Source organism: Lutra lutra, chromosome 12, assembly GCF_902655055.1.
Source record: "Lutra lutra chromosome 12, mLutLut1.2, whole genome shotgun sequence".
In the NCBI taxonomy this organism is placed as follows: Eukaryota; Metazoa; Chordata; class Mammalia; order Carnivora; family Mustelidae; genus Lutra; species Lutra lutra.
The window spans coordinates 41285334-41309185 of NC_062289.1; the positions used below are offsets into that span (position 1 = coordinate 41285334).

General features: G+C 38.3%; 1 protein-coding gene and 1 long non-coding RNA gene across 2 annotated transcripts in view; one reads left to right on the plus strand and one right to left on the minus strand.

Moving 5' to 3' along the window:
* Positions 1 to 23852, plus strand: part of LOC125082157 (uncharacterized) — a 238107-nt gene that overhangs the window by 53109 nt on the left and 161146 nt on the right. The gene's annotated exons all lie outside the window — the stretch shown is intronic.
* The window catches only part of DSG4 (desmoglein 4), a 43955-nt gene continuing 39018 nt past the window's right edge, over positions 18916 to 23852 (minus strand). Inside the window, exons 14-16 of the mRNA XM_047697448.1 lie at positions 23661 to 23724; positions 22136 to 22344; positions 18916 to 19680 (exon numbers count right to left, since the gene is read on the minus strand). Coding sequence (XP_047553404.1) covers positions 18916 to 19680; positions 22136 to 22344; positions 23661 to 23724 — 1038 coding nt within the window. The remainder of the gene's footprint in view (positions 19681 to 22135; positions 22345 to 23660; positions 23725 to 23852) is intronic.

Below are 23852 nucleotides of genomic sequence, written 5' to 3' on the forward strand. Positions count from 1 at the left end.
GACCCACCGGCTTCTCAAACCACGTGGCATACCTGGGGTGTGACGGCCCGTGGATATGGATACACTGCCTTCGTGCTCCCAGCTTTGCTGCCAACACCAAACTGTAGAAAGATGGAATCTGAAAACGGCATGGAACACCTAAAAAAAAATGATCTTTAAGGATTTCAGGAAAGACTGCAGTTGAGAACTACTACCTCTCGGATGGTAAGGAAAGGAGATGCTTCTAAAAACGAGCAACTGGTTGTTCTTTACTCTTTGGGGATTCTGCATTTCTCTACCAGACTCATGTGTTACCAGCTTTTTACCGAGTGAGCCATCATGCAGGGATACTTTTATGATTAGTAAGTTCCAGGTATGTTTGGCAAACCTGTAAAACTCATACAAATTTATTGTACCGCCCTTTTTTCAGTTCGTGTCCTGATGAGGAGCCACAAAACCTTCTGAAACTATGAACTAAAGAGAACAGAAATTTCAAGTTTATTTTCTTGCTGATGCTTATTGGGGGCAAAATAACTTTCATATCACGGGGGTCAGTTTTGTATTCACATAGTACTTAGGGGAGCACTGAACTTTCCGTTCAAACACATAAACATGTTTTTTTTTCTTCAGTTTTGGGCATGTCTAATTGGCCTTCCTTTGAGTAAACACCATTACTCTATTCACTGACATTAAGAAGAGGATCCAAATCCATTACCTACCTGAACTGGTCATAAATCCATGTCATACAGAACAATGTCTAGCTTATAGAATTTTTTCCATTTTTTTTTATGTTGTATCACATTAACTTTTTTGAACATCATTTCAATTTACTTTCCTTTAGTGAAACCTCTGAAAATGCCTATGGGTGCCTTTACACTGAATGTTTCTCAAAGCAATCTTTGCAGTGTGAGTTTATATTCTTTGATCCAGTACTGGCACAGCTGCAACATATTTGGCCCATTTCTGGAAGGCTACACCTAACAAGAGATTAAAGGTAGAGAAAACTCTATTCTCCCTGTTAGTACAGCACATCCATGAGTCACTTGGGGCTTCATTTTTGATATGTTAAACACAATGGCAATTTTACAGATGTTTGCACATGCCGATTAACTTGTGCAACTTGGTGATTTAATGTTAATCCCAATCTTCCATGTAAAGTCAGGATTGACAGAGTCTCGAAACACCTTTTTATTCCTTTAGACTTTGAAGTGATGCAATTCCTACTAATTTGGGCTGGTTAGCCTACACTTGAAGGAAGTGATTTGAGCTTATGAAATTTATCTCCAGTATTTCCAAATTTCACTAGTCTGAAGCTCCCCAATATTCAGTTGGTCTGTTGAGGTTTTCCATTTTTGCAGAGCTACATTTTGTTAATTTACATTTGGAGAGGAGATTCTATCTTCCAGTTTTCAAGTTTACTAACACACATTTTCACATAGCACTTCTTTTTCTAAAGAAATTTTAAAGTGGATTTTTATAGAATAAATCAGTAACTATTCTTTACCTTAATGGTAAGGATCTACAGAGTGAAATGAGATAAGAATCCTTTCACAGTCTCATTTAAGAACTATAAAATATATGGAAGTAACTTTCTTAAGAATGCACAGAAGAATATTAATGAAGGGCATAAAATAATGGGACATCTGGGTGGCTCAGTCGGTTAAGCGTCTGCCTTCAGCTCAGTTTATGATCTCAGTGTCCTGGGATTGAGCCTTACATCAGGTTCCCTGCTCCCTTGTCCCTCCCCCTCTGCCTGCCCCTCTGCCTACTTGTGCTCTTTCTCTGTCAAATAAATAAAATCTTTTAAAAAATGAAGGACATAAAATAAGATCTAAGAAAATAAAAAGATATTATTATGTTACCTGGATGAAAAGAAATACTATTATAAAATGTCAGTTTCTCAAAGAAAAAAAAAATCTTAATGCAGTCCTCAGATTTGACCCTTAGTTTACGGGAGGGATAGAGACAGAGGAGGTTACAAAAAATCTTGAAGTCTATATGGAACAAACCATCTATATGAAGAGCAAACTGTCTGATTAATGAACTTGTGAACAGGAATTATGGGCAGTGGATTCAGCCTACTGCTCCTACCACTCAGTTTCCAGCAGGATTTTCTCTTTTGGAGCCAGCCTGTTGAGAAGACACGTTTTCCGTTTCTTCTAGCTATAGGCTCACTGGGTCAGGCTCTGTCCTTTGGTCCGGGTAGTGGGGGTTGTCTGAGACTGGGTGGGTAAGTTTAATTCTGGAATGGATATTAGGATGCTTATCATGACTGCCCATCTCAACCACAGCATCCATATCTATTTTACTACAAATAATAAAAACTCTTGTTTATTTTTGTGTGTGTATCTCCTATACCTTACTTTTCAATCGCTTTGGATATAAAGAGGTGACAAAAGTTGGTTCTCTAATACCCTAACAAATATGGTATTGGTCTAGGAATAGATAAATAGAACACAGAAAACAATATTCTGCAGAAAATAGAATTAATTATTAATTAAATATATACCAATTGACTTAGAGATAGTTGTATGAGGTACTATTGAGTGAAAAAAGCAAGATATAGATTATTATGTATAATATGTGTGTATGTGTGTGTGTCTATGTGTGTATGTGTGTATGTGTGTGTTACTATAAATGATTAGCTGAACATAGAGAAAAGCCCGAAGCACAATATGACACTGTTAGCATGGGTTTTCAAGCAAGAGAATGCCACTACTATGTGTTTAGGGGTGGGAGGGGTAATTAAGCTGAGGAGGAAGTGTAAAAAAATGCACTGAAAATGTATCATAACATTACATTTGTTAATTTATGTCAAACTAAATATATATGTAACATTCCATTTAAAAATATTTTGATTAATTATATGTTTAATATTTTTCCTTTCAAAGCATTAGCTATTGAGAAAACAGGGATTTTACAATTTGATGTTTAAACCCTTTAGAAAAAGATAGACCTGGCCAAAAACAGGAGGAGTTATATATAATTATTATTTTAGGGCTTTGTCTGGTAACAAAATTAGCATAAAATACTGAGCTATTGAATTCCTTTGAGTCGTGTGTTTTGCCCTAAATAAGAACAGTGTGGTTTGAAAACACATTAATCAACTGTGTCCATGCTGCCGAAGGTGTGGCATAGTGACCAAGGGTGTGCATTGTTTTCTGGTATGACTGGGAGAGATGCGCACTTGAATTGGGAGAGATAGGGCCAAAATAATGGATTTTTTTGTAGCATGAAAAACCCAAATAGCATATTTTATTATTTTATTTATTTATTTATTTAAAGATTTATTTATTTATTTATTTGACAGACAGATCACAAGTAGGGAGAGAGGCTGGCAGAGAGAGGGGGGAAGCAGGGAGCCCGATGTGGGGCTCAATCCCAGGACCCTGAGATCATGACCTGAGCCAAAGGCAGAGACTTTAACCCACTGAGCCACCCAGGCACCCCATATTTTATTATTTTAGATGTAGCATTTTTCATGCTGAAGATGGAGGCTGATGATTACTGTTCCAGCAATGAGTATTAATAAAAAAGTAATGTCACTAGTTACACTGGGGTTTACTGGCAATTTCTAGAAGCATGAAAGGTTTTAAAACTTGATCCCTGCGGTCCTGGTCATAGGGCTGGCCTGTAGTAGGTAGATGGCTCCTAGCAGGTGAGAGTGGGAGCAGCTGCTCTCATCACCAGATCCAAGGGGATACTCTTGGAGAGTCTAGTCAGCTGTGAGCCAGTATCTCTATCCAGTGGTTCACAAGGGCAGATGGTGGAGCCCTGAGGCAGTGGCTTCAGGTGGAGGAATCCATCGTAAATCGAGGCAGTCCTAAATTAATACAAGCAATGCAGGAAGCAACACATGGCTCAAGAGAGTAATCACCTGCTTCACAAGGTCTAGACCACAAGCTTTGAGAGGGCAGGAGTCCCTTCTCACCTGGTCCACACTTGGCTCTCAATAGCCACTTGTTGAGTAATAAGTGGATGGATAAATGATTGGATGAGGAGGTAGTGATGAAGGGAATTGGTTTGTTGTGTTTAGCTGGGCTCCAGATTGAGCAGGAAAGCCAAGTAGATGGGAGGCAGGAGCAACAGGTGCAGCAGAGGACCTGGAAGGGGAATGAATGGCTCATACGTAGTAGGTCTCCCCTAAGGAGGCTGGAGCTCCAAACTCATTGAATACCCAAACACACTTCTCATTTCAGGGAGCAGGGGAACTGATATTTATTGAGTACCCCCTATATACTTAATTGTGGCATAAAGTATATTCTTTACATCATTTATTTACTTATTTTCACCAAACACCCTGCAAGGAGGATGTTATTAACCCTGTTTTGCAGATGAGACAGACAACCAAGGCTCAGTAATTTTTTCAAGATGATGATACTGGTAAGTGCTATAGCTAGGATTTGAACCAGATCGGCATGTCTTCAAAGTTTATGGTCTTCCCACAACCCCAGTGACTCTAAAAACACGGACCTAAAGAGATGTGTGTTCACCAAAGCTGAAAAGTATTGTATTTGCCTATTTTGTCTTCATTTTCTTCTTTTGATTATTATGTGAGTAGTAAACATACATGGTTTACTTTTGATTATTTTGATATTTTGATTATTACGTGAGTAGTAAACATACATTGTAGAAAGTTAGAAAATAAAGCAAGCAAAAAGAAAATAAAGGCACCAAATTTCTATCACCCACATATTAGTTCTATTCCCACCTTTCAAATACATGTCTCATCCGGAAAATGAGGCTAATTTCATTTTCTTTGCAGGGTGTTTGGGAGAATAAATACATGATAAAAAGTAAATTCCTAGCATAACATGTAAATACCTAGAAGGCAAATACAAGTTTCTTTTCCTGCTTAAAATTCTTTCACTCACTTTTCTAATTACATATATGCGTTTTTTTTTTTGTTTTAGCCAAAAGGAGATTCTGCTGTATGTGCTCTTTTATCACTTGTTTTTTTCCCTAAGTATTCTCTGCCTTTCCATGTCAATAAACATTTATCTTTTCTAATATTCAGTCCATATTCAAATTTCCTCAAGTAAGGAAAAAAAAAGGCTTTTACAGGTGATTTTTCCAAATTAAGATCTAACTCGGCACTACAACTCCACCTTAAATTTATTTCACTCTAGCAGTACCCCCCACCCCCTTTTTAAAATGACCAACAGGGCGCCTGGGTGGCTCAGTGGGTTAATACCTCTGCCTTCGGCTAGAGTCATGGTCCCAGGGTCCTGGGATCGAGCCCCACATCAGACTCTCTGCTCGACGGGGAGCCTGCTTCCTCCTCTCTCTCTGCCTGCCTCTCTGCCTACTTATAATCTCTGTCTATCAAATAAATAAATAAAAATCTTTAAAAAAATATTTAAAAAAACAAAATGACACCAACTTGTTGAAAGGACTGAGACAGTTATCCTACAAAATGTCCCACTTTTGGATTGGTCTTGTGTTAAACTCGTTCTCCTCTCCTTGTATTTATAATCCCTTATATGCTGTATCTACAGATTTGACAGATTCGAATCACACATTTTCATCCAGAATCCATTCCATGCCCTTCAGGTACTACGTCTGACCCCCCAGACTAGCTGGGGCTTTGTGTCTCCATGTCCATACGTAGCACTTGGGTAGAGATTTCTTAAGGATTATGCTGAAGTATTTGCTTAAGAGTCGATCCGTCTTACTACTCAGTAGCGTCCCCAAGGGCCAAACTATGTCTTATTCCTCTCTGTAGCCCCAGTGCCTACTCTGTTCATGGCCAATACTCAATAAATATTTGTTGAAATAAAATGAGATCAGTGGATTGGAAGTCAGTAAAATGTGGGCTAGGAGTCATGCATCTGAATGTTGCATTGCAAGAACAGATCGGAGAGTCCTGGGGGAGTCTAAGAGCAGGTTCAGGGATTCCAGTTCACACAGTAGGTTGCAGGCAAGTTTCAGTGCCTGCAAAAGTTCTTATTATGTTAGCAGTCAGAAATCCAAGTCAGGTAGGAGAGAGAAGCAGTCTGAATAAAAGTTGAGTTGGCATTTAGTATTAACATGAGAACAACGGCAGCAATGGAGTACAAATTAGGAATAAGAAGCAGAACAGGCAACTGGTAGGTTCAGCTCCAAACCCGGAAATGACTGTCTATCCTAGAACAAGAACTCTATCTGCTCTGCCTTGGGCGGGCTTCCTGGTGAGGTCAGAGAGCAGGTTGGGCAGGTGCGGCTGGTTCCAAAGTGCAGCGGGCATCTTAGGGCTTGTGAGCCCAGTATAGGCTCTGAATCCCCTTTTTGGATATGTCCCTCTTCCAGGCCTCCAGACTGTTTCTCTGGGTGCAGGCCACTCTCTCCATTTTTGTTCCTCTCCTTCCCTCTCATCCTTCTCCTTCCTGCTTCTTCAGGTACCCTCCCTCCCCGCCACCAATTCATTCTTTCCTTTCTTTCTAGTATTTCCCCCTTCTTTTTTTTTCCCTCTACTACACCACCTTTGGGTAGAATGTAGATCTGAAATTTGTATTAATCTGTTTATCAGACTAATTCCCCCATTGTTTTCTTACTCTTAAAAGAAGATCCAACTAAAGAAACCAACAAAAAGATCCAACGAATAAAATTGCTTACTGCTCATTTAAATTTAATTAAAAGCCACTCTGTTAAAGCATGGATGTCTGGTGAGGGTGGGGTGGAGGCAGTGGAGACACTGAGGTTAGCTCCCAGAAGCCCCCTGCCCATCAAGAAGAGCGGCCCAGGGAAAGGGAAACAAAATCTCAAGGATTTCTGGAGGTTCCTTAGGAAGACTTAATCCTCAGGAAACAATAGTTCACTGCTCTCCAAGAGGCTTCATCCCCAATTTTCTCGCTTGACCATAAAACATCTGGGGATTACATACCTGGAGTTTTACTCACAGAGGATCCTCCACAACTGGTTTGTTTTTGAACAAAATGCCTGGAGTGCCTCAGGTCACTCTCATTTCAGGAAAGATTTAATGTGTCATAGGGATTATCTGGTTAAGCAGGAACAGTTTGTACAGTTCCATACCCAGGGACATACGTTTTTCCAGAAACTTACATTTGGAAGGTGGTAACTGGGAAATCTGGAGAGGTAAGGGACTTGCCTACCATTTCATGGCTCATCAGTGTGACAGCATAGATGACAATCCCATCCTGTTGGCCAGGTTAGGATGACAAATCGCCACTGAGCAGGAATCATGAGCTTGTGCCTCAGCATCTACAAAGTGCCATCTGTTTCATACTCTAAAAGTTGAAGATCAAAGCAAAGATTGTCAAAAGTGGAGGTTGCTAGGTTCAGTTTAAATAAAGATATGATGCACTTACAACCCTCTGGCTTTTCTCCATGCAGATGATCTATCTTCCCTTACTTACAGTCATAATAGGTCTGTGGTAGGTGAGGATCAATGAGTGCTCATTTCGCAAGTTCTTCCTTAGTATTTTAGGGATTGATAACTTCCTTGCTTTCCCAGTGCTTTCCAGGAAAAGGTATTCTATACGAAAGATCTACCTAGTGCTTATTTTCATGTAATGTGAATAATCCTAAGGGCACAACAATATCTCTCGCCAGCATTCCTTTTGCTCTGCTCCAAGAGGTACCACCCCTTCTAGCTTCCCCATTCCCAATTCTAAAACTCTTCTTATTTCTTTCAACTTATTCAAAAAAATTCAAGCATTTTGAGAGCCTCAGGAAACTTAAGATGACCTAGTCTAGTGGTTTTCAAACTTCTTTTAACCAAAGTCAAAAATATAGTTTGTCACCAACCAGTGCACACATACACAAACATAAACTCTTATTATGTGTGTTGTACTCTGCTATATCCTTTCCTTTTATATTCTGTTTAATTCCATTAAAAATATTCATCGAGCTAGGTATACTAAGTTGACTTAAAGACCCATTATTTAGGAGTGTAAACACAGTGTGAAGAACACTGGTAATCCAGTTCTCTAGTTTTACAAATAAAGTAAGGTGAACAGCTTTAAATGACTCATCCAAGAATTGGCCCCAAATATGAATAGAATTCTCAGTCGAGTTATGCAAAGCGGTAAGACTTGAGAGGTGGAAGGTGACTATCCGTTTTTGCCTCCTGTTAAGTTATTAATATCTTTTTATGATTTCTCTTCTAGAAAGATAGATTCTCCCATAATCTACAGCTGGTAGAAGAGATAATTTTTTAAATGATATTAAGAATTAATCGAAGAAGGGTAATTCAGTCAACAAGTATTCATCCCACTGTCATTTACTGTCTAGTATATATGAGGTACAGTTTGGGCCTAGAGATACAAAGATGAATGAGATAGTATTAGAATCTTGGATCAGGGTGTGCCTATTTGCATAGGAAGAAAGTGACTAATTCAATTCATGCTGTGAAGGATTTTACGTGATTAACTCATCATGTGAAATTGACAAATAATATTTAATGAATGCCTCCAATGGTGACTGCATTTTCTAAAACTCAACTTGTCTAATGAGAAGGAGTGGTAATGGATAACAGGTAGGTGATTTTAACCTAAGTCTGAAAGGGATGGTGATTACTGTGAACCTGTCCTGGAAATCCAGGAAGTAAGTTTACTATTAATTATGCACCCAACCCTAAGATTCACCAACCACTCCAAATTTCAAAACTCATTATAAAGCATTTTTTTATTTTGGCCAGATTTTCCTGTTGACAAAGTGATGGATGTTTTCTATGTATTCACTGCTAATCAGTCTGACTATCATGAGCTTAGTGGTTCCAACTTCAGATTTCACTTCTCAGCCTTTTTCCTGTTGAGCTACATGCTTTTCTGTCTTAACTGAGAGCACTTAACAAGTACTCTGCCAAAACATGCAATGAACTGAACACACCCTCATTTCAGAGAAAGGACACCCTTTTCGATGCTACGGGTACCATAATTCCTAACCCAGTGGGATTTTCTGTAGTCTTTTCTCCCCTCCCTTTCTTTTGCTCTGTTAGGGGAGTGAGGAATCTGGGAGGAGTGTGTGCTGTCTTCTTGACCTGCTGAGTTTTCCTTTCTGAGGTAGCCTGTGGTGCAGGGCAGAAAGGCACAGTTGACTTGGGAGAGGCTTGAATTTCAGGAGGGTAGGCTTGTTCTACTAAAGAGCCTCTCTCTCTTTCAGGTTCTCCAGCTTGCTTCCTCCCAACAGAAACCAACTGAAAGACCCGAGGGTCTTCCAATCAGAAAATCTGAAGATTGAGGGAGGAAGGCACTAAGTACCTAAAGTAGTTGGTCACCAAAATATGGTAATGGATTTTCCTTTCCATTTCTTTCGATAATCAATTATTTTTCACTGGTGCATTTTATGAAATTGGGATGGGTGAAAAAAGTGTTAAGATTCCAGTTGACTTTTTGTGGCGCTTGCTTTGAGATATGGTCCTAAGGTACTGCTCGATTTCAGCAATTGGTGAAAACTCTTGGCTCTAGCCATGCCGGGGAGAGTATGCTGCTATCAAATAGAGGACACCCGTGAACAGGAGTTAATGAATCTTACTAACTTATGGTTGTTGTTTGGGGGAAGTTGGCTTGTACTTGTTTTGACAGTGGTTACTGAATAAGCCAGATGTTCCCTCAAGTGTCCAGGTCTTCTATCCTCGCTGTTCAAGGGTAAAACAAAATATTTTATGGTAGTTTTTAAAACATCCTTGTTATGGTAACTTCTCTCCTGGAAAAATCTCCGTGCAGGTGGCACAGAGAAGGTTAATTCCCAAGTTAAGGGAGGCAGATGAGAAATGTTGCTTTGAAACTGTGGAAATGGAAAACGTCAGGAACAGGCTAATACTTGAAAGCCACACATTGTGGAAGATTAGTCATAGTTTAATTGTACTCTGGACAGTGTAAAAAATCTCTTTTTTTAAAATTAAGAACAAAGATAAGTAATAAGTGTCATCTCAGGATGAGATCTACAATCATCATGTCAGATCATGTCCTATCTTTGCTGAGCATAGTTCTTTTATTCTAAAGCCCATACCTAAATCTAAGGATCTTTCTTGGTGGATGGTGAACCTTGTTCTATCAACCAGCCTATAGGCAGTACTCGGGAGATGCCAGTATGGCATTGTGTTTTAGGTTTCCTCATACCTTTTGGGGAGAAAAGTCGTTGTTTTTTTTGTTTTGTTTTGTTTGTTTGTTTTTGTCCCCCCCCCCCCAGGGCTCAAATTATTAGATGATATTTGGTATTTTCTTAGAAAATTATTACCTATAACTCTGGTTCTAGGATTATACTGTGCATTGATCAGGGCTGAATACTTAGATATATTGTCTTCAAAAATGAGTAGGTTTTAGGGCCATAAAAAATAACCTGGGATTTTTTTTTTTTTCTTTAAGTAGGCTCCTCACCCAGTGTGGAGACCAATGGAGGGTGTGAACTCATGACCCTGAGATCAATACCTGAGCTGAAATCAAGAGTCAGAGGCTTAACGGACTAAACCACCCAGGCACTCTGCACCTAGGATAATTTAAGCCTTGATAGCAGGGCACATCTATCCAAATATTCCTTCATATTGTTGGCATCTTTACAAATAACTATAAGCTTCATAACTTATAATACACATATTAGATTCCATGGTCTCCATTAGAGTACTGGAAGGGAAACTGGAACTCCAGAGGTCAAAAAATATATATTATTGCTGTGATTATTTTACTTTGGCCTATAAGGTATTTTCAGGAATATCCAGGACTACCTTGTTAATAATGTGTCATAATACACAAATTATTTAATATATGCATAGTCTTGGCCCAGAAATTTCAATTCTAATAGAAATAATGTAACGTGCATGTAAAGTCCCACATCATTATTTACACTATAAAAGGAATGAAAGAAACCTCAATGTTCATTCACAGCATGAATATCCCTTAAAACACTTTTATAAAGAATTTTAAGTGGGGGCACCTTAGTGGTGCAGTGGGTTAAGTGCCCGACTCAGTTTTGGCTCAGGTCATGATCTCAGGGTTGTGAGGCTGAGCCCTGCATCAGCCTCCGTGCTCAGCAAGGAGTCTGCTTGAGATTCTCTCTCTCCTTCCCTCTCTGCCCCTTCCTCCCTACTCTTTCTCTCTCTCTCTAAAAGAAATAAATAAAATCTTAAAAAAATATTTGGGACACCTGGGTGGCTTAGTTATTTAAGTGCCTGCCTTCAGCTCAGGTCATGATCCCAGAGTCCTGTGATGGAGCCCCACATCAGGCTCCTTGCTCAGTGAGGATCCTGCTACTCTCTTTGCCTGCTGCTCCCCCTGCTTGTGCACTCTCTCTCTTTCTCTCTGACAAATAAATTTTTAAAAAATCTTAAAAAAAAAAAGACTCTCTCTGCCTCTCCCTCTGCTCCTCCCCCTCTAAAAATAAATAAATAAAATAATTTTAAATATAAAAAATGGAAACAAACTTATATATAATAATTGCAACTTTAAAGTGAGATGCAACAAATAAGGGTGTAGAGATCACCCTTATTTCTAAACTTTGTAGAAACAAAGTTTAACAGTCGCGAATTTGGATTTCTTGGGCATTAATCTTCCAACTGAAGGGTAGAGCTGGGAAAGGATTAAGTGAAAGAAAAACTGTCATGGTGTTAGCAGTAGTTGTCTCTGGGTGATGGTATATGATTGCCATTACCTTTTAGTATTTTCTAAATTTTCTACAATAACTACACATACCTTATACTAGGAAAATAATGAAAGCTGCTCAAATAGCCAAAAAACCCACAAAAAACAAAAAACAAAACAAACAAAAACAACCCAAAAACCAAAAAACAAAAGCCCTTAAAATCTTAACACTGTTAAGATGTTAAGATGTAAATCTGACCTGTTCCAAAATTTTTCATTTCTCTCCTTTATAAATATAGAAAACATATGATTCTTGAGGTGAAAGTTTGGGTCTTAATGCCCATGTTCTGCTCCTTTAGCAGATGGTCCTCCAGGGAGAGTCTTACTATTTCAAGGGCATTTACGGGGCTTGGTGGTTTTAGGTTACAGTGCCATCTTTGGGATATGGTTGGTATAACTGTGGCCACCATTTAGTGATGAGAAATACACATTTTTTTTTTTTTTAAGATTTATTTATTTTAGAGAGAGGGAGCATGGGGTGGGACAGCAGGAGAGACAGAGAGAGAGAGAGAGAAAGAGACTCTCCAGCAAACTACCCGCCGAGCGTGGAGCCTGATGTGGGGCTTGATCCCACGACCCTGAGATCATGACCTGAGCTGAAAACAAGAGTTGGACGCTTAACCAACTGAGCTACCTAGGCACCCCATGAAACTTATACTATGATTTTGTGATATGGGCAGTTAATTGTTCCATTATCTCAAAGATTATGACTGGTAGATGAAACTCAAATAATTCCCTCACTGTCTTGGTTCATTGAATCAGCTTCCTCACTGATCTCCTTATCAATAGACTTGCACCCCTTCTATCTCTACCAGAGCAAACTTCACAAGTGATTTCAAATTCACTCTTTTTAAATATTTCAATGGTTCTCTTTAACTTTCAGATTAAAATAAGAATTCCTTAGCATGTCATACATATTTAGGCTTCTGACTTATTGTCTCTATAATTGTCTTCCTTCACTCCCCAGCCTTACCAGACTCCTTCCAGTTTTCTGAGGAAAATCTCCTTTTCCATGTTCTCAGTTTCTGTGCTTCTCTCCCATTCTTTCTAGTTTTGAGTGCCCTTCCCATTTCTTTATCTGGCTTTTTCCCATTGAGTCCTTCCAGTCTCAGTAAAAGATCATTTCTTCTGGGAAGCCTTTCCCACTTGGCTGGATGCCCCCAGTCTCTGCCCATAGCACTCTCATTTATTCTCTTGGGTAACACTTGCCAAACTACATTTTAACTCTTTACGTCTTCCTGCATTGGACTGTGAGGCTCTTGATGGCAAGGACCTCAGTTTACCTCTCTACCCCTAGCAGCTAGTTCACAAGTAAATAGTGAAATGATCAAAAAACATTTAATGAATGAATGAATGAGCTTTGGAACTAGCTCACAGTAGTTCCCATAAATTTTCTTTTTCTCAATTTTCTCCATTTAGAAAGAGAGATCATAAGGGGATTAAGTGAGAATATGTTTGAAAAAGCAATTAGTGTAATCCTTTACATATGATAATAAATAAACATTCGGTTCTTTATTCTTCTCTCTTTACAGTAGCTATGTAGTTTCATGTTCCCTGCACCTGATGGCTCATGTCTCATTGATACCAAGGTCCCCACCCAGTCAGTACCTCCTCTGTATTTAAATACATAATGAAGACTTCCCAGTCAACCAGTGTTTATGCTGATCGCATGTGTGCGTTGTGACTTTTGTACCAACACCTCACTATCACTCACCATGCATAGTCACTGCCTCCCTATTAAACACATAGTCAGTATCTCTCTTGCCTTTAACTTAGTCATCTTGCTAATCACAGAGAAACTCAGCTTTATGGATTTCTAATACAACCTCTTTTTAAGAAAAATTTTTCGATGCTGAGAGTTAATCTTTTATGCCAACAACAATAAATATGAGTAGTCTTCAATTTTCATTTGTTCCACTTTTATTCAACTCCTTTTTTAATCCATCCTTCCTTACATTGCCTGTCTAAGCACAGTCCCACCTGCATATGAGCTAATGCATAAGCCCTTTGTGTTAGCACATGATGCCTGAGTGCCAGACAATGGCTATCTTTATCTGTAAAAGAGAATTTATTTGTGTAATTATGAGAAGGGTTTTTATTGCCTTTTCCTTTATTATTTTTTAGAATGATAAGATACCTCGCAATCTTTTGTTTATTCATTTTCTTAGCAATCCATAAAAAGTGGATTCCTTCCCGGTGTGAACTCTGTTTCTTTAGTCTTACTGTTATTTCAAATAAGCTGAAATAGAATTAATTAATTAACTAATTTATTTATTATCTATTTTATTTTATTTTGGGGGGGGTGGGGGGGCAGAGGGAGGGGCAGAGGGAGAAGCAGTGAGAATCCCAAGCCAACTCTGCACTGAGTACTGAGACCGACACAGGGCTCTATCTTCCGACCCTGAGATCATGACCAGAGTCGTAGGCTCAACTGACTGAGCCACCCAGGGAACCCTTAAATAAGCTGAAATAGATTTAAAGAAGTTGTCGTAGCAAATTAATTTTCATTGGCTGTATTTAATAATTAGTCCATGTTTAAAATATTGTAACAGCCATTTAAATATTGTAACATTCAAGAAATTTATACGATATGTAGTGACAGTAAGTGTGACCTTCTGGGATTTTTTTCGTGTTACATGTAAGTGTAATTTTTAGAATTCATTCATTGGTTTTCATGGTTGTTTTGATAAAAAGTAAAAAATGTTTCTCTTAATACTGGGAACTCTATTTTTCCTGCTGTAGTGCTCTGTCACACACACACACACACACACACAGGGACACATTTTATTACTGACCTTATATAGAAGAAATGGTTTTGAAAGAGAAAAGACCCACAATCAATGGCTCTAATGAAGGGTGATCTTATTATCAGCAGTCTCTCAAATTCTCAGAAATTTTAACTTTCTTCTGATGTATTTATCTTGTAAATCCTGAAAGTAGAATCACTTTCTCAGTACGATTTTAAAATTTCTTTTCTTCAGCTATAACATAATTTCTTTCAAAAAGCACATGAGGTTTTCAATACTTTATTACTTTTTCTGCAAAAGGTAAATTTCTCCTGAAATTAGTTGTCTTTCTGAATTATATACTTACATTTTCTTGCCAAGGATGGCATTTACACAAGACCATTCAAAGGGCTGCTATCTAGAGGCAATGCTGGTAAACTGTAGACACTTCCTTATAGGTGCCTGAGAGAAATGGACTATATTCTTCACTTCTAAAATTAATGAGTGCATGCTATGTGCTAGATATTTTATTAACACTGGAGAAAAGCAGTGCCTTTTTTCCTAAGGTACTCACAGGCTGGCAAGCATATGCTAATATCCTGTGTTAGTGGGGGTAGAGGAAAGCTAGCTAAGCCAGCAGCTTGGGGGCAGGGAAAGAGATATCAGGAAATGCTCTCTGGGAAGTAGCAATGGTTGAAGTGAGTGTTGAAGGGTAAGCAGGAAAAGCTAAGTAGATGAGGAGCGTGAAGAGGGTTCCAGGTTAAGGAACCAAGGAGGGGCAGAGTGACAGAGATATGAGAAAGCATGACCTATTCTGGGACCTGCAGATGGTCTATACACCTCACTTGAAGTGGGGGTGGGGGGGAGGTCAAGGCCAATGTAGAAAAACTTTGATTGATTGAAGTTATTTTAGACCGCCCAAAATACAACTGCTCATCACAGTGGTGGTCCAAGAGGATCTATGAGGGTTTGGAGCCAGCAAGCTCACCTTCAAATGTTGACTTTTTGGAGGACCCTTGGCTCTGTGGTCTCGTGGGTGTCTCTGTGATCAATAGCGTACCAGCTGTCATGAGGACTCCTGATGGATGCCCCAGTGTCAGCTCCTAAAATAAGACCTGCCCATTTATGAACACACAAAATTTCGCTTGTTCCCCATTTTATACCAAGTTAAAACCAAACCCCTAATGAGATTCAAGTTTCTTTACCATTTGCCTTTCTCACATATCCTTCCAGAATTAAGTCAAAAGAATTTGAAGATTAATAGTAGGCCATCCTAGGTTTGAATTTTAACTGTGCTACTCACTGAAGCTCTAACATAAAAATAACAATGCTTTAGTGTCTTCATGGATGACATGGGTAGCAGTCATACCATAGTGTTGTTTAATGAAATCAATAGGATAATATATTCAGAGTAATTATTGTAGTAAGCATCATATCAAATGGCTGACTATGTACAATTTTGTAATGCCTATTTTGCTTTAGACATTTTTTATTTTATTTAATTTTACACTTAGTGTTCTTTGATTATATCCTATGTTTTTAGTTTTTATACCTTTGGAATCCCTGTCAGATGAAATTCTGCTTGGCCTAGTTTAGATCTCACCATTTTCAAGAAGTCTTCCTCAATTCCCCTTATGAAAATTCATTATTCTTTTCTTATTCAACAGAAATTAGTGCCTCTGATAGAGGAACAATAATGATAATTTTATTGAATTTAAGTCCACAGGGAAAAAGAAGATATTTAATTCTCTAATCTAGAACAATTTCTGGAATTTATGCAGTTGACATGTTAGTTTATAGTGAGCATTTACTAAGAAAATGATGATTTTATTGAGAAATTTTACCATTGATGAGTAAATACTTTTGAATTTCAATTTACAAGTGAATTCATGCTCCTGTATTATACCCATCACTATAGACATGATAATCACCTAGCAACACAATGGGGAAAGTTTTTCTGAATGTGTGTTTGTGTGTAGAACACTACATGCACCAAAGAGAAAATGAAACATTTTTTGCTTTATCACATATTTTTTATTGAAGAAATATATAAAACATTATTACATTTGGTAATATATTGCCATCAGAAATATCTAATTCAAAAGATGAAATTTTTTCAAATAACTTTTTTCTGAAACAAGTTTATAAATACTTTTTTAAAAAAGATTTTATTTATTTATTTAGATAGAGAGCACCAGCAGGGGGGAGAGGCAGAGAGAGAGGGAGACGCAGACTTCCCACTGAGCAGGGAGCCCAACGCCTGGGCTGAGCTCATATCCCAGTCACATGGGATCTTGACCTGAACCAAAGGCAGATCTTAACTGACTAAACCACCCAGGCTCCCCTATATATACTGTCTTCTTAATGTCTTCCTTTCCCTTCACCTAATAAGACTTTTCTAAGATAACCCATTTATGCATTGGATAACACCTTCCCTTCAGGTAATTGCATGGGGCAAGAGATATGACTCAAACTATATGTTATTATATTTATTAGTTAAATCTCATTTCTTGAATGCCTGGGTCCATTTTTAAATCTTAACATCAATGGTATCAATGCTATATCATCTTTATATCCTAGATAAATCAATACCCTAACTCTTTAGCAGTGAAGAGGATATCTTGTTTTATGCTTTCTATTTTGATTGGTATGATATTTTAATAATATTCCAACTTCAGAGGCTTATAACATGTGAGTGATATGGACCATCTTAGAATAATGGAGGAGTTCCTCCTCACTGATAATGTTGAGAGAGAAAATAAAATGGTTCTGGTCTTGTTTCCATGAACGGCATAAGGCAAAACATCCACCAGAAGTAGATTTCCTCTTTTGGAAGCACCCTTAAATCTTTGTGTATTGGTAGGAAAGTTCATAGAGAAATATCCTTAGCCTTCTCACAAGTGGTTTCAGTTAAATGTTTAGTAGTATTTTCTTGGTCGTTTCTCATATCTTACAGTGTTTTCAACTTTAAACCCATAAAGACCATGCAACAGTCCAAACTTGATCCTCTCCATGTCTGATGAAGTTATAGTATGCATATATAGGTTATAGTATGGATATATAGTATGGATAACAGGCCAGAATATCGAGCAATGGCTTCAAAGTTCTGTACCACAACTAGTAGGTTGTTGTCATTTTATCTCTCCAGTTCTAGATTCCTCTTCTATAAAATGAGAGAATTGGGCAAAAGATTATGTGAGATGCTCCAAATTCTACCATAGTTTTATTTATAAAGAAACAAATTAAGTAAGAAACATTACAGTTATTTCCTTCCAAAAGGAATAAGCCCTGCAAATAAGTTTATTTCATTTACATTGTTTCATGAGTCACATTATAGTTACTACTATATAGTTTACATATTTTACAGAATTAAATAAAATGGTTTTGCTAGAACCTCTTAAAGGTTTATACCTTTATACCTACTTTATACCTACTAGAAGTAAGTGATCTGTGCATGTGTTTCCATTTCATTCATTCAACAGAAGTAGCAGTGTTAAAAAGAGAAACACAACTTAGTAACGGACTTAAATACCTTGTTAATTATTCTTGGTAGGAACTCAAAGCTGTATCCCCAACGTTTTAAGTCTAGAAATGAGTTAGAAATTCTAGGAAGACAGAAATAATGTTTGTCTTCCCCATCTATTTATTCATAGAGACAAGACTGGCACTCATTACATAGTAGTTTCTAAGTAAATATTATTGAATACATGCGTAACTACAGAGGTGCTTTGGAGAATATCTGATTGCCAAATCAAAGCTCTATGACTCAGGTCAACAAAACAGAGTAAACCATATTTCATATGGGTTTCTGACATAATTAGCAAGAATAGAAAAAACATTCTCTGTATGAAGGAAATACTCTATTGCTTTCCCTAAGAACTGTTTGTACTCTACTGTTGTCATAATTCTTTTTACTATCCTAAATTAATTTACAGTTACTGATATAAATCAATAAAGTGCGATAAAAATTCATCCATATTGATTTATGTATATATGCATATCTATACATTTGTAATTCTTTTCAGTGAACCGTTTTCAGTGATGCATTCAGCTGGCAAACTCTTTCCCTGTATTGTATTAATCATGCCCTAAATATTGCATATCTTGAGAAACTGTTTGAAGAGACAAATGTCTTCAGATCGCTAATGATAGATGCTCTATTTTCCTTTTCAATCTCCTTTCAGAAATGTACACCTCATTCACTTTTTCAATTAAAAATTTTTAACAGAAATATTTCTCAAAAAATAAATATTACTGGTAAATGCAGGCAAGACTTCTTTTGCAGCCTCCAAGAACAAAGGCATCTTGGCTTACATGACCAGTCCTATAGGCCTGAAGACCTCTAATATTTGCCTTATGAGTTATGTGCTCATTTATTAGACAGTATCAAAGGATAGAATACATTTTCTTTAAGTTTTTGGCACATTATTTAAAACCAGAAAGAATTATAAAAGACTTATCTAAAGTGCTTAGCCACATTCACCCCCTAATAAGAGATATTCAAAGAATGGCATTGATCTTAGGATATTTTAATATTTGTTGGGTGTTAAAATGTTAAATATAGTACATTAAACACCTTTGATGGATGTGTTGGTGATTACAAGGTCTCCCTGTGGAATACTGACCCAAAGCACTTACTGTTGGGAGTAATGTATGTTACTATACCGTACTCTGTGTCGAGATGTCATTGGGGATGTGGAACCAGTGGTTTGGCTTATGTGAATGTTAGGACTCATCATTTGTGTCACTTGAATTTCGGGCGCCACCAAAATACCGCCACTCATTACAGGTCCCATACAGCCATCGGTCATGCTACCACTGCTCATGTCAGGCATACCAGGACTAGACAGCACTCTCTCAGTATAGATTACATTGTGTGTGTTGGCTAACTCAGCAGGTACACAGATATTCCCTTGAACGTCATAGACAGGTGTCATTACTGTTTCGGTCACTACGACATTGGGTGGGAGTTGAGGATCGAAAACAATTGTAGTGGGTTGCATACATTGGTCAGCCGTTGTGTAAGTCTCGGTCACTACAATATCCCCATGGATCATGGGTTCAGGTATTGCCATTTCTGCCTGGAATTCAGCCTCCGAGAGAGTCATTGCCGAAGAGTCATTAACAAAATAATTAGGCCCCAGCAGAGGGAGGTCAGTACTGATAGGTATACAGGCCTGCTGTGAAGGAAATGGCTCAATTTCTGCATCTAGGCAGATTTCAGCCAGAGTCCTGAATTTTGGATCTAAAGTTTCCATGCAGCTTTCATCTAAATCATCCACAATCCAACTGCAGCAACCAATGGAGCCAACGGGAGACCCTACTCCCTCATGGTCATAAATGAGCAAGCAGTCGTTTGCTGGTCGACCTTCGTCTTCATCTGCATAAGCATATGCTTTCTAAAATTAGAAGAAAAACAGGAAATTAGTTTCTTGTCCCTTAAAATAACCAAAGAGTTACAATAATTTTTAAGAGGTGTCTGATTTGAGATTTTAATGGAATGAACTGAAAAAAAGCACTGAAAATTTTTTGCTGAAATTCTAAATGGAATTTTTAAAGGAGATCAGTCGGTATTGATGGTGCATAGAGTTTGAATAAATGTGAGCCACTCTTATTTGAAAGCTAACAAATAATAATTTCTACCTTTTATTCAGATTTTGGCAATCCAGATTTGTCAAAGACAAGGTTTAATTTTTTGGATTTATAGTCTTTTGTTTCTGAGGTGGTCTAGAAATAACAAGATATATTTAGTTATGTTCAATATGTTATTTACTTGAGGAGAGAGAGTTTATCAACTTGGAATAAAAGCATGTATAAAGATGTCAATATCTTTAAGCTTCAGAAACTTGTGTCCAAATGTTCAGTGGTTTTATGTGATCTAAGTGAAGAGAGCCAAGATGTCTTTGGAGTTAGATTAACAGGAAGAAGGCACTAAGAGGTTACCTACTGTGATTTTCAAATCATTTTTAATGACAGCTCCTTTAAATGAAATTCTAGGTGTAGAACGGATGGAAGGGAACTTCTCTGTTTGAAGAGGGTGTGGTGGCTGCTAGTTCTCTCTTTACTTTCCTTCAGGTGCTGTGGCCCTGTTGGGTTCCAAGAAACCCCGCAGAATCTGATATAATCTTACCTCTTCCCTATTTTATAACTAAGGTAACTGAAGGCCCAAAGAGAGTGAATGGCATGTTCAAGACTCAAATCATTGTAGAACGCTACCTCAAGTTCAGCTGTCCTTTTTACACTACATCATGTTGCTTACCCTCTGCTCTGTATTGGACTCTAAATTCTACCCTTGGAAATAAGTGGTTTTAAGTCTTGAAATAATTTCTTCATGAGTTTGGTGTTACCTTAAAACTTTGCTGGTTAACATTTTTTTTTAAACTTTTATTATTTATTTATTCGAGAGAGAGAGAGAGAGAGTGAAGTGGCAGAGAGAGGGGCAGAGGGAGAGGAAAAGTCACACTCCACGGTCAGCAGGGAACTTGATGCTGGGCTTTATCCCAGGACCCTGGGATCATGACATGAGCTGAAGGCAGATGCTTAACTGACTGAGCCACCTGGACACCCTGCTGTTTAATATTTTGAAGTGACCCCTCTATAAGGGGTCAAAAGCTCCTCTTGCCCAGGGAACAAATTGGCTGTAGGGGGTGGAGGCTAGAGGTATAAAATGTGGCAGGAAGGAAGCACTTCACCATCCTGCAGGCTTCAGCTAGGAGAGGGAGAGGCTGCATCACACCACCTCTGAAATCTAGTGCCATTTTTTTAAGTGTAGAGCTGAAATGTTTGGGGAAGGGTGACCTCAGTGCTCACAGAGAAAAGGGAACATATTTTGATTTTATTTGACATATCAGAATGCCCAGGACAATTTTGACTTTAATGGTAAAGCTCTTTTAATATTAGTGTGATTTTTATGAATGATTTGTTAAATATAATTTCTGTGACATTTCTATGGTACATATATGATTTGTGCTCATTTATCAAGGAACTTTATTGATATTGATCACTCATTTATATAGTCAATATGATTCATGCGTAGTCTGTGATAGTATTTGTAACTACCGATTTTAGGAAAGAGCTTAAAATTACAAAAACATCCTTATTTTTTTTCCTTTTTTTTTGTTAAGAGCAGTGGTGAAACTCATGTGTTACCATATAGGGAGTAAGACAGGCTGGTTGAAATGTGAGATGAAATGGATTGCTAATTAAATGAAATAAACATACTAAATAGGGACTCACAAGGGGATTTATTTACCCCTTGTGCTACTCTGTTAGGCCAGTCTAATGGAGCTTTCTTCTTTGGAATGCTCAGAGACCCATGATCCCTTCTCTTACTGAGGGGACACATATTCTTGGTGATGGGGTACTGGATAGAGAACAGGAGACAGGGGTTCCAGGTCTTAATCTAGCAGCAAGTTATGGTGATGTTTTACTCCTGAGTTACCATTCTCTTCCTTCCCCAGTCCTAGCTTTTAATTTATTTTTTTCTCCTTTCTATTGGTGATACTTGGAAAACCTGCAGGAGCAACACCTACAGAGAGGACATGGAGACACATTTTTTTTTTTCTTGATAAGAATCCTCCTGTTTTGCTGCTGCTATGGGAAACAAAGTGGGAAAAGGAGAAGGAAACGAAAACAAACAAAAAGGGGCAAAGGGAAGTAGGGAATGATGAGAGATGCTAGCCTTTTCCACAGTATTAAGATGGATGTGTGAATATTCAATTGAATATGAAGTACTTTTTTTCAGAACTGAGACAGAGTTGAGAATGACTCAATATATTTCAGAAGAACCTACTGCCATGGGGGTTATCATTCAGTCTCAAGACTATTTCGTGTAACTGTGTGCAGGGGGATTACCTCAGAGAAATAGCTGTCCAAGAAAGCCATGTTCAGGCCCGTGTCTGCGTATTCCCACTGGGTTCCTATCGTGGAACTTCTCCTCCGTCGAGCTCCTGCTGCTTCTCCCGCGGCCAGGCCAGCGGCGGTCCCCAGTCCTGTGTTGAGTTCCACTCCTGACACACCCCCTTCCACCGTTCCTCCACCCGCGTAGGTGTTAGTGTAGATTTCTGAAAGGAGTGAGTGTTCAGAGAACAGTGCTTGAGTGGTCTGCCCTGTTCATCCATGTGCAACACTGCCAGCCACTGTGTGCCATGTTACACACCACACCTACCCACACAAGTAGGTCCCGGAAAGCCAGGCAAGGAGCCATTTGAATTCTGCCCAGTCTCAGGCTTGCTGATAAAATAAAAGTAAATGGTACAGAGGGAGCTAGCTTTCAGACTTTGGCCTCACATTTGCACCAGCTTCTCACCTAGACTCACAGGTGGAGAGCTTGCCAAGAAGAGCAGGACCTCTGCCTCTGTCCTGTCCCTCTATCATGGCCTCTGGCAAGCTGCCCTGGCCTGTCAGAGAGGGCTTACACACCACCCAGGAACCCTCCACAGCAAGGGCACCAGCAGGAACTGAAACGGTCCTCATTCACCCCAGCGCTAGAGGGAGAGCTGGCTTTCCTAGGCGTGCTCAGCCACCTTAGGCTCTCTGCATCCCAACTCTTCTTGGGGATACTAAGGAACCACCACCGAGAAATCTCATGTCTGCTCTAGAATTGGGCAACTTTGTTTGGTCATTGCCCATTAGCTGGGTATTTTACAGTATTCCTAGGTGTACATGGAGCTGGTAAATTAGGAGACTATAAGGCTTGGTGGGGCAAATGCATGTGCAGATTTAAGAAAAGTATTTCAGTGTATATTAGAAGAGCATTTTTGCTGCTTTTTCTTTTATTATTATTTTTTGAACAGCTTGTATTACAAATAATGGCTACAGTAGCACTCTATGCAAGGCACTGTTCCATATATTTTGTGATATATATATATATATAAACACACACATTTTGTATGTATATGTATGTGTATGTATATATTCTGTGATATATATTCACATACCACACATATACATATATAGCATATGATATAATATATAATACATACATTATATATCATATGTTGTGTGTGTGTGTGTGTGTGTGCGTGTGACTCTTTACAGTGACACTTTGAAGTAGGTATTATCATAAATTCAATTTCAAAGATAAGGAAATTGAGGCCCAGAGAGGTTAAGTGCTGACCCAAGGACATAGCTAGGCATCAAACTCAAACTTTCTGGTTCTAGAGTTTACATTTTCAATTGCTACCCCATACTCCTCTGCCTGTAGTTTAAGAAAAAGAGAATGCTAACTTCAAACATGTAACCTTCCCTCTCATTATACTATCATCCAAAGACTTGGCAAACATACTGTTTTCTTTTAAAATTACTTATACATGAAATTTAACTGGTCGAATAATTTTGCAAATTTTAAAAAGAAAAACAGATTTTGGTGTCCACTGACCAGAAGAATCTATACGATCCTGGGTATTAGAGGCTGTCATGGGTACACATATATTTGACACATCCTGAAAAGAAAGAAAAATATTTTTGAAATGCATGCTTTATGTTAAGTATATAAAAACTGACATATTTTTATTTTTGTGTCTTGCATAATTGTCAAGACATGCTCAATTCCATGGAAATCCCATACTTC